The sequence below is a fragment of the Oryzias latipes genome, chromosome 1 (genome assembly GCF_002234675.1).
Source record: "Oryzias latipes chromosome 1, ASM223467v1".
Taxonomy (NCBI): Eukaryota; Metazoa; Chordata; class Actinopteri; order Beloniformes; family Adrianichthyidae; genus Oryzias; species Oryzias latipes.
The window spans coordinates 11,799,010-11,815,755 of record NC_019859.2 but is presented as its reverse complement, the minus strand read 5'-3'; the positions used below and the strand labels follow the sequence as shown (position 1 = coordinate 11,815,755).

Below are 16,746 nucleotides of genomic sequence, written 5' to 3'. Positions count from 1 at the left end.
TATTGAACCTTTCTCCCGCTCACCTTTTTCTGCAGGATGCAGTGGAAGATGAAGATAAACATGCCCTGCAGGGAGTTGAAGATGGTGAAGAGGTAGGCCATGATCACCGTGCTCTCGTTGATGTACATGAGTCCAAAAGCCCAGGTGAGGCCCAGCAGACACAGCAGAGCGATGGCGCCGATCACCCAGGACCTGAGTCAGTGAAAATCCAGTTAGCAGGACACTCTACGCAATTGAAATTCAGACATGAATTTAGATCTAAAAAGCTAGTCAGCCGAGGCTATAGCATTGTGGGGGCCAGGAGAGAGTCGTCAAAGGGTAGGTGGTGGGGGCTATTCTGAGACCAGGCACTGTGGGAGAGACGGAAGGAAGGAACAGTGGGAGCTTTGCTTAAAGTATTCATACTTGAACAAATCGCACAGCGTTTTCTCTTTTCAAAAGCGGGTATAATCAAGCTAGCTGCTCTAAAGCGCTTAACTAATACTTCATTATGCATTTGCTAACATGAATAAAGGGCATCTTTATTACTTATTACACCTAATTATTACCTAATATTTTCATATTTAAAGGGTGTCCATAAGAAAAATGCAGTGACATTAGCTGTTAAATAAAAAAAGCTGTCTAGGCTGTGAACCCTCGTTTAAAATAAAAGCTTTGAAAAAGAATGAGTCATAGGCTAAATGCAATAGTCACGCTGAGGTATGTTTACGTGCCGATCTCTTTGTGTGTATCTGTGTGTTTTTGGGTCCATTTGATTGGCTTCATAGAGCAGCAAGCAGAAGGACATTACAGCCTTTACAAATGACATTTCCCACAAAAGGTCACAGTTTTGGGTCTGCCGCAGCAGCAGAGGCGATGACTGTTAATTTGATTGGCTGACTGGGCAGTGATCACCTTTAATGCGACGGAGGGGAAACAAAGGAAAGAGGAAAAAAAAAGACGAGAAAAGAAAAGAGGAGGTGTGGGAGGGAGAGAGCGAACAACACCGAGAGGGAAAGATATTAGCAGCATCATGAGGAGGGAAGGGAGACGGAGGAGGCGAGTAAGTGAGTGAGACTAAGGTGATTGATCTGCTGTTGCCCTCCGTGGCACCATTCAGGCGAGACAGAACCTCCAATAAAGCTTGTCTGATGACCCTCTTCAATAAAAGGAACGCTCATCTTTCTCCTCTCTGTCCCACTGTTTCAGACTCTCCCCCCTAAGCCCCCCTGAGTCAAGGTTTTTTCTCTCACCCAAATTTGTTGTTCCTCTTGAATTCAAAAAACTCCATTGTAAAAAACCAATGGCACATTTTTTATTTTTTTTATGAAATCTTTTGGAAGGCACAGATTATAGAAAGCGGGGTCTAAAGACAAACAAAAGGAGAACTGAAGAGTGATCTTACCAGAGCTAATCCACAACAAGAATAATTAATGATGTCGTGACGTCAAAGGGACAGAGCAAACAAAAGGTAGACAAAATAAATATGAAAGAAAAAAGTAAGACAGATGGAGCAATTCATAAATTAGCCACACAAAAAACACAGAAATGTATGAAATGATAGAAAAACCTGACCTAAACCTAATTAAAGATTGAGGTCACTTGCAAAATAAGATGCACTAATGTCTTTGCAACAGCCATTAATGTCTTATTTTGTCAAAAATCAATAAAATAAAAAAATAGCAAAGTGTCAACTTTGACATGACTAGGGGTCTGCAACCTTTAACACTAAAAGAGCCACCTGGACCAGTTTCTAATGACCAGCAAGAGTCATTTTTTGAAAATATACTTTATGTTTTTGCATTAACCCAATAATTGATCATTTTTAAATATTTACAATAATTTGATTACTAAAGTGTTACACTTTTCTACATTTAACTATTTTAACTTTTTTTTTGTTTTACTTTCAACAGCATATGAGTTCCTTTCAAAATAAAATGCCCCCCGTGTCAAATAAGATCCTCTTGCTTCAGCAGCTTTACTAGAGTTTAAAAAAGCATGAAAGCCAAATCCAATGTGACGTTTTCATTCTTTCATCCTTTTTCCCTCATTTACTATCAAATATAAACACGACAACATTGGTTGTCGTGTTTATATTTTATAAGGGATGAAAGCGTGACTAGACCATTCTAAAACCCTTCATTTCTGCTTTCCTTTGGAGCCATTTTCAAAGAGGGCTGGTTTAGGCTTTTATTGTGCTTCATGACCTCAGTGCTCTGGAACGTCAGTCACTAACTGATGGGAAACACTGGCTTCAGCATTTCAGGTTCCCTAAGTTATGGGAAGTTGTTTAGTTCCTGAAGATGCAAGCAGCTCCCTGTCATTACAGAACCAAGCCCTCTGTTTGACTGTCACGCGCTGTAACAGCACGCATATCTGATTCCTGAATATGATGGCCGTCTAGCAGTGTCTTTTACCAACTCCACCACAAATGCATGGTTTGTCTTGTCTATTCGGTATTATTAAGTAAGTCATGGACTCTGACCTTTAGTTGAGTCCTGTAAGGCCTGCACTGGTTATCCTTTGGTTCTTTTATGCCCCCAAAATGAGTCACTGCTTCACTATTGGGAGTCATTATAGCCAACCTTGAACTGGACGTTTAGAATCTGCTTTGGAAATTCTTTAATTCACCCCAAATGTGCTACTTTTCCAAACTTTTATTGTGCCTTGTTTTTCACTAATTTTTCTGTGAATTCCTGAAATAATAGTTCGGACAGGAATCAGCCCAAATAGCACAAAAGTCACTATTCTTCACATTTTGGTTGTAAACAGTTTTAAATTTAGAAACAGCTAAAAAGGTTTGGTTTCTTTTATTTTGCTAAATCAAAAATAATAATAAAAAAAAACCAGGAGTTTTTTATGTTTACCCTGCTTCCTTTTGCTGAATCAATATGTTTGCTGATCTTAGTCACTAAAAGTGTATAAAAGAAAATAAAAAGTTCTGGCAGGGCTTTGAGCTTGACTGGTTTAAATGTTGCCAGTCAATGACATAATGAAAACCATAAAAAAGATTTATATGAAAAAAAAAAAAATCAAACAGAGTCGCTTTAGAAACCTCTAATTTGCTGCTCTGCAACATGTCCTTGATTTTTACAAAAGCAAAGATGAGTTTTTATTTCTGAAACATTTCACCCTAGGAATTCTGATTAACTGTGAGGTATTCAAACAGAAAAAAAAATATTATCATAAAATTCCCCTTGACAAGCAAACAGCATTTGTGTTATTAACTCTGACCTAGGATTTCAGCCCTTAAAACTTTCATTTTTGAAATTTTGTGAAGCTTTTATTTTGAAGTCGGATGAAAATCACAGGCAGCACCGAAAACACAATTTAGTCGAAATGCACTTTATGCAACATGACGACACAGAACGACATATCATGACGTACGTGGATCTAGTCGTCAAGTGGATGCAACAGAATTATGCTCAGCAGGATAAGTGCAGTGTCTGCGTCACAGATCCGTTCTTTTTCATACTGTATTTTTCAGGTATGTTTGTAACACTTGAGTAGACAGGTGTGTGGACAGGCCCCGCCCCTTTTGACTAACATTTACACCAGGCATTAATGATGGTAACCCTCCAGCATTTTGTTGCTTTATGATTGTAAACCCCCCCCCCCCCCCCCCACCACCACCACTTCTGTAATCCTCCTCCAGATTTCCTTAACTTCCCGTTTCCAACAGGACATTTGGCAAAAAAAAACAGCTGTATTTTTCCATCTACTTCTGATTCAATTCACTTACATTTTATTGATTTAACCCAATATTACAACTCAGTTTTCTCAACTGGCTTCCCATCGGTAATTGTTCAAAAACATAGAATCAGTTATAAAATACAATAGCTGATTGTTAAACTAAACCAAACTAAACTAACTAAGTTAACCTGGGCATCCCTGTCCTTAGACCCTCCTTCTCGGTATGGAGAAACTCCTTAAAAACAAAAAAGAAACAGATTTTGGGGAAAACAAAACAAAAAATCACATTGATTAATATTTGAAAAAATCCTAAAAAAGGCTATTTTTATTTAAATTTTCACAAGAAAAGTCCTCCGTCAACAAAAAAATGCCACAAGAGCATATTAAAAACACTAAAAAACCCAACTTTCCCAAGTGACCCAAGTGAATCTTCAAATTAAAAGCCTGGACAGAACGACTACAGTGACTCTAATATTGGGACAGCACCAAAAGCAAATTGAAAGCGTGAAACAATGCACTCCGTAACGACTCCATTATCTTTTTTGCTGAATCTGTGCAAAAACCCAAGTGATATCCATGAGGATTAATTACTCTAAGTGGTTGCATTTTAGTAGAAAATGAGCAGAATGTGTTTGAACTAAATAGTGCCTATTGACATTTAAAAACACAATATTGTATGTTTTTATTTTGCTTCATGCATTTTTTAATTCAATCTTTTTATAGCGGATGAGCTTTAGAGACGTCACAGATAATGAACAGTGTTTTTTTGTCTGTTTCTCGGCTCCTCATCAATCTTACATCAATTCTTATTTTGGTTCTAGTCCTGTTCTTAAAGGATGAGAGTCTTGCTTGTGCTTCACATCATGCTGTCTAGATTCATTTTCAAACAACAACAGTCTGCAGAATCATCGACTCGCAGGTTATTCGTGGCGCATTTGTTCTTGGAAGTTATATTAAATATTTTCAAAATCCAACATTGTATTTCAACTCCTTCATCTTCAGCTAAAAACAAGGATTTGGGGAAAATGCCAGACAGTAGAAGCTGTGATGTGACATCTGACTTTGGTGGCAGGTGAGCAAGTGTTGTGTTTACGTCACAGAACGGCGCTGCCGTCTCCTCCGAGAGCGAGTAGAGCAAAAAAAAAAAAAAAAGTGTCAGACTGCAATGTGAGAGCGGCAAACAAACCTTAAAACCTGTCGCACGCATAATTACTCATCCAGATTTGTTAATCCGCGAACAGGAAGGAAAGTAACAATGGCAGCTGTTAATAATCTTCCACGGATTTCTTGCTGCACGTGAATCCTGACAGCAACATAATCCAACAGGAAAACAAGCATTTGACAGATATTATACTATTACTGAGAGACATCTGTGCTGACTTTCATTCATCCTGGATGGTTCTATAGAAGGAAAAGTTCTAAAAAAGGATCATCTGGACTATTTTCTTGTATTTTAATTAAAGATGTTCTGTCATTAAAAACAAATGCAACTCTCAAAAGCAAATCTCTTCTCTCTTCACTGCAAAGTTTTTGAAGTACTATTCAGGATGTTAATTTCATTTCGTAGCTCCTTGCCTTAGTTTAAGGTCATTTTACATAGTGAGGGACCAAAGGGGTTAACCCTGCTGTCCAAAATTAAAAGATGTGCAAACAAAAAGGGCAACTCTGTAGTTGGAAGCAGTGCGCTGTCTTATTTTGTCCTAATATACTTGTGAGTTTTGAAGGTCAGAAAACCCAGAAAACAAATCTGTGAAAACATGCAATTAATGAAGGCTAATATTGATATAAAATGTTGTTTTGTGCTTCATGGAAAGCATGACACCATCTTTATTTTTTTTGGGTTGAACTCTGTTCCTCCTCTTTATCTAAACCTCCTACTCTACTGGACCTTTGTGTCTCCCTTCTTAAATTAAAATCCATCTTTTATTCCTGAAGTTTTATTCAAAGTTTTGGTGTTAAAATTATAAATAAAACAGGTCACCATCAATACATTTGCTCTGAAATGGTGGTTTGATGAAAGATTGGTATGAACTTACTTGATGTTGTCCAAACACCCGGAGTCTGGTTTCAGGATAGCCGTGTGGTGGAACATCTTATACAGGGCGATACCCAGGAAGATCACATTCAGCTGCAACAAGCGCACATACAGATGAATGCCACTAATTAAAGACGCCATATCAAAGCAGTAAATTACTGGTGAACAGCGCATATCATTTAGCCTTCCAGCTGTAATTGGCTCGGGGGCAGAGTATCGGCTCACAATCAACAAGCCTTTCTGTGCCTCAAATAGCCCAGCTTCAGGGATATGCAGCGGCCATTGCATCGCTTAAAGCTGATTGTTACGATAAACCCAATTCTCCCAGGTCTTGTATTTTCATTTGGCCTGTTAATGCATAGTTAGGTTGGTCTGGTAATGGCTGCTTGAACTGTTGGGCTGGGCCTCTTATGCCAGAGGTCAACAACCAGACATTTCTCTTGTCACTGCGTAACGACGTTGAAATAACAAATAAATTAATTCTGAAGGAATATTAAGTCTTTTGATTTGATCTATTTTGCAAAATGGAGGATTTTTTTTTTTTTTTAATTGGGAAAAATCATAAAAGAACAATGTAGATGTGATGGCAATAAAAGAATAGATGGATAACTAATGTCTTAAGAAAGCTAGCTTTTGTAATACATATGTTTTGGTTTTATAGAATAAATAGCAAAATTATTGAAACATTCTTTTCTAGTCCCGGCCCTGCTTGCCCACGTTTTTTTAATTGTGTTTTTTTTTTTTTAGAAGGCTGGCTTATGCAACACTACGATAAAAAGTAGGCTTTTATTTCTTAACCAACATGGATTTTTTTTTTAAGGGCAAACGATGAAAAAAATCGATATTTACATGAACTTTTTTTCTTCCAGTTTGCTCATAAACATATGATTTCATGAGAAATATAGGCCTACAGCCCCCCTTTGGGTCAGCTGACCTCAGGCTGTTAGCCTAGCCTATTAAACCAAAGCAGAAACTGAAAGCTACAACTTTACTCACAAATGGTATAGTTACAAACAGATTAAATTAACAGCAAGGACACATAAAGCATGTTTTTTTCCCAACTAGGAGTCAAATTATACCACATAGACGATGCAGACCAGACTTGAACTAACTAAATGTACAGTTAGGAGCACTGCTGTTTTACAACACGTCTAAATCTCAAGCAAAGTCTGGGGTTTATGAGAGTCCGCCAGAGAAACCCGACTAATGTTTTCCTTTTTGAGTAATGTGGGTGTAATTAGAGCAAAAATCCTAATGGTCCAATGGATGTAATGTGGGGTAGAGTCATTATTTAAACTTTGCTTTGTATCCCAGAACTATGAATGGCTTACATTATGTACATGTTTGTTTATGTAGCCTGGCTGCTTTGTCTAAATGGAGTTCAGAGCATCAGTTGAACAGTCTGCCGCAAACATGTCACTTTGCTGGACTCTGAATGCATCAGTCACTGCGTTTTTTTTCTTCCTCTTGCGTGTTTGCGTCCTTGCCAACTTGTCTAACTTTATTCCTCACTCTGTTTATTTATCCAAGGTTGAGTGTCTTTTTTTTTCTCTCCATCTGAGAGCGATTTGCTGGCTGTTGACTCATTCTGAATGAAAGGACTGGAAAATGGTCAAAGTCTTTGGCAGTCTGAGTTTCACAAGTAGATGTTCAGTTTGTAATGTAGATACACAGCTACAAACAGGAAGGTAACAGGTATGAAATAGTCATGGGAAGGTTTCTACTTCATAGCGATTTATAATCACTCGGGTTGCATTGGTTGCAGGGCCATCGGAAGGGAATCGCCCCAATCGCTACAAAATGTGACACAAGTTGAGGACATCATCCGCGATTGGAATTTTACGCCCGTAGTGTATATCAGGTCTTTCAATCTATTTTGAACGATGAGAACATGCAATGGCCGAGCATGATCCATCCAGAAATTTGTAGTATCTACATCCCAGGATTTCAAAGACAAAGCCACAATCACTGCATTCTAAGTACATGAGGGGGTAAACATTATTTCATTCTGACTCAGTTCCAAAGAAATAAAAACAACAACTCAACATTTTCTCTTTCTAATGCAACTATACTTCCTCTTTCGGCTTCTCCCATCAGGGGTCGCCACAGCGAACAAGTCGCATGGTAAATTTGGCAATGTTTTACGCCGGATGCCCTTCCTGACGCAACCTTCTCAAACCGGGCTTGGAACCGGCACAGGGGTAGAGAAGGGAACAGGGAGCAGCCCGGAGTCGAACCCTTTTCTAATGCAACTATAACTTCACCTATTTTTGGATAGGATATGGAGCAGGTGGAAAATCTCTTCAAATCTATCTTTAAAAAAACGTTATTTAGTATATTGAGGGTATTAAAACAAACACACACAGAAAGAAATGGTGATATAGCATCTACTGTACATTCCCTTGTCTTGTCCGGACCATTAAATATCCACAAACTTATTTATATGGATGTGTATAAAAAACAGAATCTTAAAGATTATTTATCCTCCTGAGAACCAACCCATTCATTTCTGACCTCTATAGACACCATTTTATCTCCCCGGGAAACCAAACATCCCGTTATCCCATCCAAACACAAAAGGGATATCATTGGAAAGACCAGGATGTTCTCATCAGGTCTTAGTAGAGAACTTTAATGAGTCAAAGGACACAATCTAAAAACAAATGTCCCCTACAGAAGACATAAATGAATGGGCTGGTTCTCAGGAGGCTACATCCCTATAAATATATCTATACACCCATAGAAAATAACAAATCACTAAAAAACATCAGGCTTGAAAAGCATAAATACCACTCAGATGTTTGTCGCTGTTATCGCGAACAGTCCCAACCCGAACCGGCCAACAGTAGGGATGCAATACGTCTAATGCGATGGCTGATCGCTTTGAAGAATAAACCGGCCTTAATGTTAATGGGAACTTTGTTTCTCTGAAATTCTTGTATGATTTAGTTCCTGCCCCACGTCCCCACCAAATATGTTCCCACTTAAGAGCTAATCCATGAATAGGATTATTGACTTGGTACAGTACTTTCCCTTTTTGCACACCCAAGAAGCTTAAGCCGACTGTTGAAGTCGTTGAACAAACACCTTAATCTCACCTTTAAAACCCCTTTTTTTCCCTCTGTTTGTTTGTACAGAAAGTTTCATGAGAATGCACAAATGTTCCTCACCATAATTATGAGAGTAGCGGGACCTATGAAGCTCCAAATGAAGTATGTGTCCAATCGAAGCCAGCACCTAGAGACAGAAAGATAAAAGAGTGAGAGGTGGGGGGGACAGAGATATCATGCATGGGAACCACTGAGAAGAAAAACGGGAAGGTAAAAAGAAAGGCACACAGGATTAAAAACAGGCTTCCCTCCCAGATGGATGTAAGCTATAGAAAATTTAGAGGAGAGACATAGATTTCACGGTCACACACACACAAACAGGAGAAAATGGAGGCAAAAAAGAAAGATATTATATGACATACTGTATATCAAATGTTTCATGACTGTAAAAAAAAAAGAAAGAAAGAAATTGGGGTGGATGAAAAAGGGAAAAAGATGGAGGAGTAGAAAGGTGTTACAGGTTGGACAAAAATGGAGGATCCGGACACCATTGGCATCCATCACACACAGAAGGAGAGGCAGCGAGGGGATGAGCACCTGTGATAAATAAACCTTTACGGTCCCCTTTAGGGCACAGATATATGGCGCGGCCACATCCTGTGGTTGCAAATATATGACATGACCGAGATCATTTGAATACTGAGTTATGGAGGCCGACCTCACAAGGCTATTTATGGAGTCTGGGACTGACTGCCATGCCAGAGGAGAGAGGAGGGACGCACAAAAAAACACGCCGGTACATCATTTATGCGCGCCGCCATGCATGAACGACGTGCATGAACACACAGAAAAACCCAGCGTTTCTCGACCTCGAGGTTAGCCTAGCGGTTAAAGAGATAGCGGCGTGTGCTAAAATGATCTTATCACGACACATCTACAGTTGACAGCACCACACAAAGAGGAAGACAAAAAAAAAAAGGGAGGGGGGGCGTCCCAAATCGCCCTCCAAGGAGGTCAAGCCCAACTGGTTTGCACAAAGAGATGCCAGACTGAAACTGCTGGAGCAAAAATCGCCCAGCTGATTCATGACTGAGCACTTTTGAATTATTAATCATTCAATTTTCAACACATTAGTGAGCCCTCCATTATAGGTCTCTTACTGTGTCACAGTATCCTCCATTACGGCTTCCTTTTGCTAAGTCACAGCCTTCTTCACTGTGGGACATGAATGAGGCTCGGTGCCACTGGCTAACATTATATTTGGGGGGGGGGGGGGGGGGGGGCACGCTCTGCATGACAAGGTGACCCTGCAGGGACTGCAGAGGATATTTTTCAAAGTTTTGCCTTGTTGTGGTTTGTCAAAAATGCTAGCCAGTGTCCTCTTCCAATCACCACAAACAGTTCTTCCAGGTTAATGTTTCAATTAGAGCTTTTTGCTATTTTCTCAATAGAGATCACAGCAAAGTGGATCTGTCCTATCGTGCTCCGTTAGTCTATGGCCTAAAGTGTAATTACTCATCCATTCTAACTCATATTTTATTAACTGGCATGCGATTAGATAATGATCTAAGGGGCATGAGAACTGGTGTTGCTCGATAGTTAAATACAGTAATTTGATCTAAGTCTCTTCAAAGTCTTGCTTAAATAGTGGAAATGTCAAATTTCTGCACTTCAAAAGGTCCCCGAAGAACCAGAAAAGTCTAAGAATTTTTTCTTGACATTTTTTTGAAGCTCTTCATAAAGAAACTAACTTGCAATTACTAGGCTTTGAGTGCAGCATTGATGTTGTTACTTGTTGACTTTTCGTACAGATGTTGGAAATCAGGACAGAGTCCCGAGCCTTGCGTTTGCTCTGTATTCAAAATGCCTTTGAAGTGACTAAAGATCTCTTCAGTCATTGGCCAGGAATTACGAGGGCAGGGCAAAGCAATTTTGCTGACCCATTTTAAACGTCTGTATCAACGTCAGGTACAACACTTTTTACTCGCTACTTTGGTACGCTGAGACATGCTGCCTGGCAGTTACTGAGGAGACGGTAGCTAAGAGGGTACGCTGATAAGTCCAGTTGTTCCGCTCCAAGCACAGGGCCCATTAAGACTCAATCGGATGGAGACCACCACGGGGAACTGAGACCACTTTGAAAGATGGGTCCGAGAGCTGTTCCTGGTTCCAGGGCAGGATCTGCTTGGGTGTATTCAGACTGAAAATCTTTTCCAGATTATCGGGGAAAACAAACTCTAGTTGACTTTAAGCAAACCAAATGTGTCCAGTCTGAATACACCCTTAGGTGTTGCCAACGACATCTCTGGTGCTAATGGATTAAAGACCCACTCTACTGAAAACGATGTTTTTAACATGTTTTTATGGAGGACATTTATAAAGAAAATTAAGATTGAAGTTCCTTTTCTGAGTATTTTTTTATTCATGAGACAGTTTTATGCTTTTTTTATTGAAAGGTTACGACTTAAACTCAACTCTGCCCATCCTCGTTTTTCTCACAATCAACCTTTTACCAGCGGTTGGACAAATCAATGCATTCCACACACAGGGGCAGGCTTCATGACAGCTCACGTAAGTGCAAACAAACAGGTTTGTGTGCTAACAGGCGGCTCCATCACCTTCACTTTCCTCAATCTGCTCCCCCGTGCAGACCCTCTTTTAAATCCTTCCATATTCAGACGTTGTCGCTGCTGTGCTTATGTAGACGCTCTGCGGTGCACCCTCTCTTGCTTGTCCCTTTGCCTCCCTCCTCCTCTTCATCTTTCTAAGCTTCTCTCTCGTCTCAGCCTCTCTGTGTCGACTCTCGAGAAGTGCCAAAGCTTGTCGAGTCAACTGCAGCAGGCAAGGCCAAAACGAGAGCGGGCGTTCCAGCTCTCCCAATCCCACCCCTCCTTTCCTTCCACCCATCCGCCCTTCTTAGTATTACAGTATTCTTTGCCCCCATCTACTTACACTCGGTCGGTGCCGTAGCTCCGATAGTCCACCGCAGCCGAGACCGCCACAATGATGGCGGGCACTCCGTATCCTGCCAGGTAGAAATACTTAGTCCTGGAGTGCTCGCTTTCAAACACCTCCACCAGCATGATGTAAAGCTGCACCCCTTCCAAGAACATCCAGGTGAACGCTGCCAAGAAGAAGAAATGCAGCAGGGCCGCAAACACCGCGCAGACAATCTGGGGAAGAGACGGGGAGGATTAACACACACGGTCAGACCCAACACAAAAACTCTCCAGACTGTTTCACACTGCTGACAATTTAAGGAGAGACCGTGAGTATTAAACAAAATAAAAGTGTAGAAAATGAAACAAAAACTGAATAAGAAATAACTTTATGTTTTTATTACACACAATGAACAAGGATCTTAGTAAAATAATCCAAAAAGTTGTATCAATAAAAGAAAAAAAAATCTAAATGTACACAAGGTAAAGAATATCTAAAATCATGGCAATAAATGCAATATATAATTTAAACCTAATTTACTGCCCTCAGAAAGAGTCAGGGTGCCGATTTCACTCTGAGTACTTGCTTTTATTGTCGGTCCAAAAATGTTTATAGAATTATGGGTGAAAAAGTTTCTCCAGGAAACCTTTCGTCAACGATTTAAAGATGAGGCACATAAATACTGCATAAGGGTTTTAAATGATTGAATGGCTAAAACAGCCAAATGTTGTTTTGCTTGTTTTCTTGATTTGACAAAATTTTTTTATTAACATCTTGTGCGTGAAAAAAGGGGATTTTTTACTGTAAGGTATGAAAACTGGATAAGAAGAGCTTTTATTTTGAAATCCCCTTCATAATTTCTTGTCTTTCTACAGACTGTAAATGAGAAGTTGACAGAGTGAGTCTGATGTCATCCATAAAAAAGGAATTTTGTTTCCAAAGAAATGAATGAAATGTTCAAAATGTTTCAACGCCATTCAGTCGCCATCTTTTCGCAATATGTTGCAACCAGTGGCAAACAGTGATTGGTCAGAGTCGGTCTGAGTTCACGTTTCTTTGGCAACCACTCTCTCCAATCAGGAGTGAGCTTGTTAGATGTCCTTTCACTGAAAGCGGACTCGGGAGAATCTGGTAAAGAAACGTTTCAAACGCTGGAGGCAACCAGCGGGTACTTCCTGTTTGGAAGGCGACGGGGAAGGGGGTCCCTCAGTCCAATTCTTATATACTGACAATGCGTCCTGCTTTCATTTTGCTAAAATAATAAAAGGTTTAAAAGGATTGTGCTGGAAAGGATTTCCTTAAAGGATTTTCAGTACTTGAGTTCCTTCAAAAGTATTTTTTTTTTTTATATCAAAAAGTATTTTTAACAATACATCCAAAGTTTGGACCTACTTGATCCGACCTTTTGTCTACATATTTATAGAAACTGAAAGAAACAGCATTGAACTGCTGATGGTTTCAGAAATGGCCCGTTCAAATAAAAGACGGGGGGTAAAAATGTGGTCTTTAAGAAAAAAAAGCCACTGCATAAAACGGAGACTGAATAAACACACCGCTGTGATGAAGGAGTTTGCTGAGAGACAATTACCTAATGTCTGAGAGACAAGGAGTTTAGAGGGCGAGGAGAGTCACTCATTTCCATTTCTAATGAACACCCAGTAAAGCTTTCCCAACTAATGTGCAATCACACACACACACATACACACAAAGGTATAGAAAAAAAAAGTGTCCCCTTATGCAAAAGTCATTACGTTTTCCTTCTGGAATAACTGCCCCCGGGCTGGGAGCTAAGCGATGCTGAAGATGTTAATGGAGGTCAAAAATAGTTGCCTGTAATTAACGGCAGAACAGCAAAAAAAAAAAAAAAAAGACAAATAAATACAAAGCAGAAACGCCGATCTGTCTCTCGCAAACACACACAGAGAAATGTGTCATTGTAGAGGCACACTTTTCATCAGATCATCCGGCGTCTTTGTTTGCCGAGAGATTGTTTTCTCTCTAAACGCTCGGCGGGACACAAAGGCCTGTGGCGGTTCTTGTGTAGCACTGGGGAGATAAGGGCACAGCCTTTGGCGCTTCCTCCCAACAGGACACACAACTCGTAATGATTTAAACAGATCAGTCACACGCGGGAGCACACTTTCAACACTGTGAATTACACTATGAACACATCAGCTGCTTTTGTTTGGTTGACCCTAAACATCACCTCAACCGTTGACTGTATATGAGAACTGGACTGAGTGACCCCTCCCCCCATTGTGTTTCAAGAAGCCAAAACCCCCTAGTTTTCCGTACAGAAACAAACAGCTATTACTCTGTCATTGTTTTTGTCAGAATAACCATTTTGCTACCTATTTTTTTATATTCACGCCAAAAATTTCACAATATTTTTTCCTTTGGCTGATGATATTCGTCTTTGCGTATTTGCCTGAGACCAAGCACTAAAACGTATGGAAGTTCCTCTTTGCTGACCGTAATAGGTGCCATGTTGTTCACCTTTCGGCTTATCACATCAAGGTTCGCCACAGCAAATCCGCTTTCACTGATCGCACAGGTGGTTAGGCAGGGATTTTTTATGCCGGATGCCCTTCCTGACACAACTTTATATTTTCAAGGCATTTTCCGGCAGGAGAGCAGCCCCCCCGGCGCGGCGGGGGGGCTGCTCTCCTGGTTGGGCTGGGGCAGCGCTCTCTTTCCCCCCATGCCTCCCTGCTCTCTGGCTCTGGGGGCCTCGCGGCAGTCCGGGGGGCAGTTGTTCCCTGCCTGCTCCCGTGTGGCTTTGGGGGGGTTCCGGCTGCCGCTGCTGCTGCGGCGGGGGTCTTGGTGTGGGGGTGGCTGGGCACTCTCCTTCCTTCTTTACACATTCCTCCATCCATTTTAGAAGAACATAAACACTCACCTGAGCACAGGTGTTAGCTCACCTTTGCACCAATAGTTTGCATGATTGAATGAATGAAAGATTTCACACTAGTTGGTTTTAAGGCATAAGTATGCATGTGTGAACACTATCTGTTTTGTGTACATGTTGACATGTGGACATTTTGCAGCTAGCAGGTGTGTTGAAAACATTTGAGTGTGTGTGTGGACAGGCCCCGCCCTTTTTGTACTACATTTGAACCTTACCGTGAGTGATTAACAACCAGTAAACTTGTTGCTTTATGCTGCTTCATTGTCTTAAGGCCCGTTCACACCGTGACGAATTTCTTTCGCCGACGTTTAACGCCTCGTGACTAAACAAAGGGCACCAATGTGAGTGTGCACACCGACGCGAAAAAACGCCACGCGTCAAAGCGTCAAAGAAAAAAACGCCTCGGGTTCGTTTTTTTTTTTCGACGCGTCGCGTCGAAATCTATTCGACCAATGAGAATGCCGCTTATGCACACGTGTCTGGAGCTTCTGAAGTTACAGTAAAACACAACTTGGGGGCGCTCAAACACAAAACTGCCTTGCTGAGCACACATACCAACGAAGAAGATAGACGTCAAGTAGCGCCTACACTGCCGCGAAGAAATAATGACGGACATTCTAAAATATCCCCGAACGAAGCACCAGTTGGAGCTACTGGTGCTTGAAATATTCATGTTTTCTTTGTTTGATTCTGACTAGCGCGTAAATACTTGCTCTCTTCTTCTGAGTGAAAAGCGACTTTAAGAAGCGTAAAGTTGCGCAGCGCCACCTTGTGTACAGGAGTATTTCTGTTTACATTAAGCGCCATCTAATGTCAGGGAATGAAATTGCATGTTCGCTCGGCTCATCGTCAGCGAAAATCGCCTGGGTGTGAACACAAAATACGTGGCGAAAAACGCTGGCGAATAACGCCTGGCGAATATTCGTCCCGGTGTATACGGGCCTTTATCCCCCCTCCCCTCCTATTATCACCATCCTAACCCGCCCCCCCTCTCTCTAACATCCCTCTCTCTTCTTCCCCTCTTTCCTTTTCCGTCCGGTCCAACACCAAAGATTTTCAAACATGATTGAAATTAATAAAGTTTGGCCTCAATTACAAAAGGGGTTTATTCAGACATACCTTTGGTTTGTCTGAAGATTAATAACCCCTCTTGTTAAAGTAAAATATGTCCATATGTCCAACACAAGAGGCCCTCAGCTCTCATCTGCCTGCGCAGCTGTTGGACAGGACAAGTTAAAAAAAAAAAGGCACAAGCAGACCCAGATAGACAGCAGCGCTAAGGATCTTGCCTAAGTCCTGATGACACAGACTGGATTTTTTTCTCTTTTGTTTCATTGGGCCCCTGGGAACCAGTTGCAGGTTTCCTGCGAGCCACTCCTACACCTAGCCAACTGCGCCATCCAGCCGCAACACACAAATTTCAAGTGAGTCCAAGGTTAAATGTTGTTGTTGGTTGCAAGTATAACCTGAAATCTAACAGTAACCTTTCCTCCGGATCCTTCCCTCCTCCTGCGGCCTAACTTAGTCCAACTCAGGCCAATCACTGCATACAGACAATGTCCGACTCCAACATGTTGGCATCCATTTTGCAAAAAAAAAAAAACAACAACACAAAAAAACAACTATTGACTTCATCTCGTCGGAGGCAAAAATAAGCCATTTTCTATATGTGACGACAGACTCACTCGGTTCAGTTCTCATGTACAGTCAACAACACCACTTCATTTTTGTGGGAAGGGAGGGTCAGAGTGGAGACCAGATCTTTGACATGCAGTGAAGTACTTACCCAATCAACGTGAATCAGCTGATTCCGTTGCAAAGAAAAGCAGCTTTGGCTGGAATTAGCTTATCCACTTTGATTGCGCAAACGGTCAAAAAGTTGCAGCTGTAAAGCGTTGCATATCATTGCAGGGATGCTTTTCACCAGAATCCACTGGAATTCTTGCATCAACTTTTCAAGAGTTATGGTAGTCAAAAAAACGTGAAATTTTGATCATGCGTGATATATACGTAATTCAGGAGTGTTTCTTGCGTTCGTCATTTGTCGATGTCTGTCTTGGGTTTCCAATGAGTCTGTGTATGATTTTGGTTTTGAGCTGTTCAAAATTTTGGGTCGGTTGAGAATTATGCACTTGGTGCGT

The 16,746-nt window shown here is 41.0% G+C and overlaps 1 protein-coding gene across 10 annotated transcripts in view; it reads right to left on the bottom strand.

The window, feature by feature from the left end:
* LOC101166443 (adhesion G protein-coupled receptor L3) overlaps positions 1 to 16,746 on the bottom strand; it is a 177,957-nt gene that overhangs the window by 16,088 nt on the left and 145,123 nt on the right. For all 10 annotated transcript variants that reach the window (XM_023956148.1, XM_023956137.1, XM_023956155.1 and 7 more), the window contains 4 exons: positions 11,710 to 11,930; positions 8,878 to 8,944; positions 5,709 to 5,800; positions 24 to 192 (listed from right to left, as the gene is read on the bottom strand). In XM_023956148.1, coding sequence (XP_023811916.1) covers positions 24 to 192; positions 5,709 to 5,800; positions 8,878 to 8,944; positions 11,710 to 11,930 — 549 coding nt within the window. The remainder of the gene's footprint in view (positions 1 to 23; positions 193 to 5,708; positions 5,801 to 8,877; positions 8,945 to 11,709; positions 11,931 to 16,746) is intronic.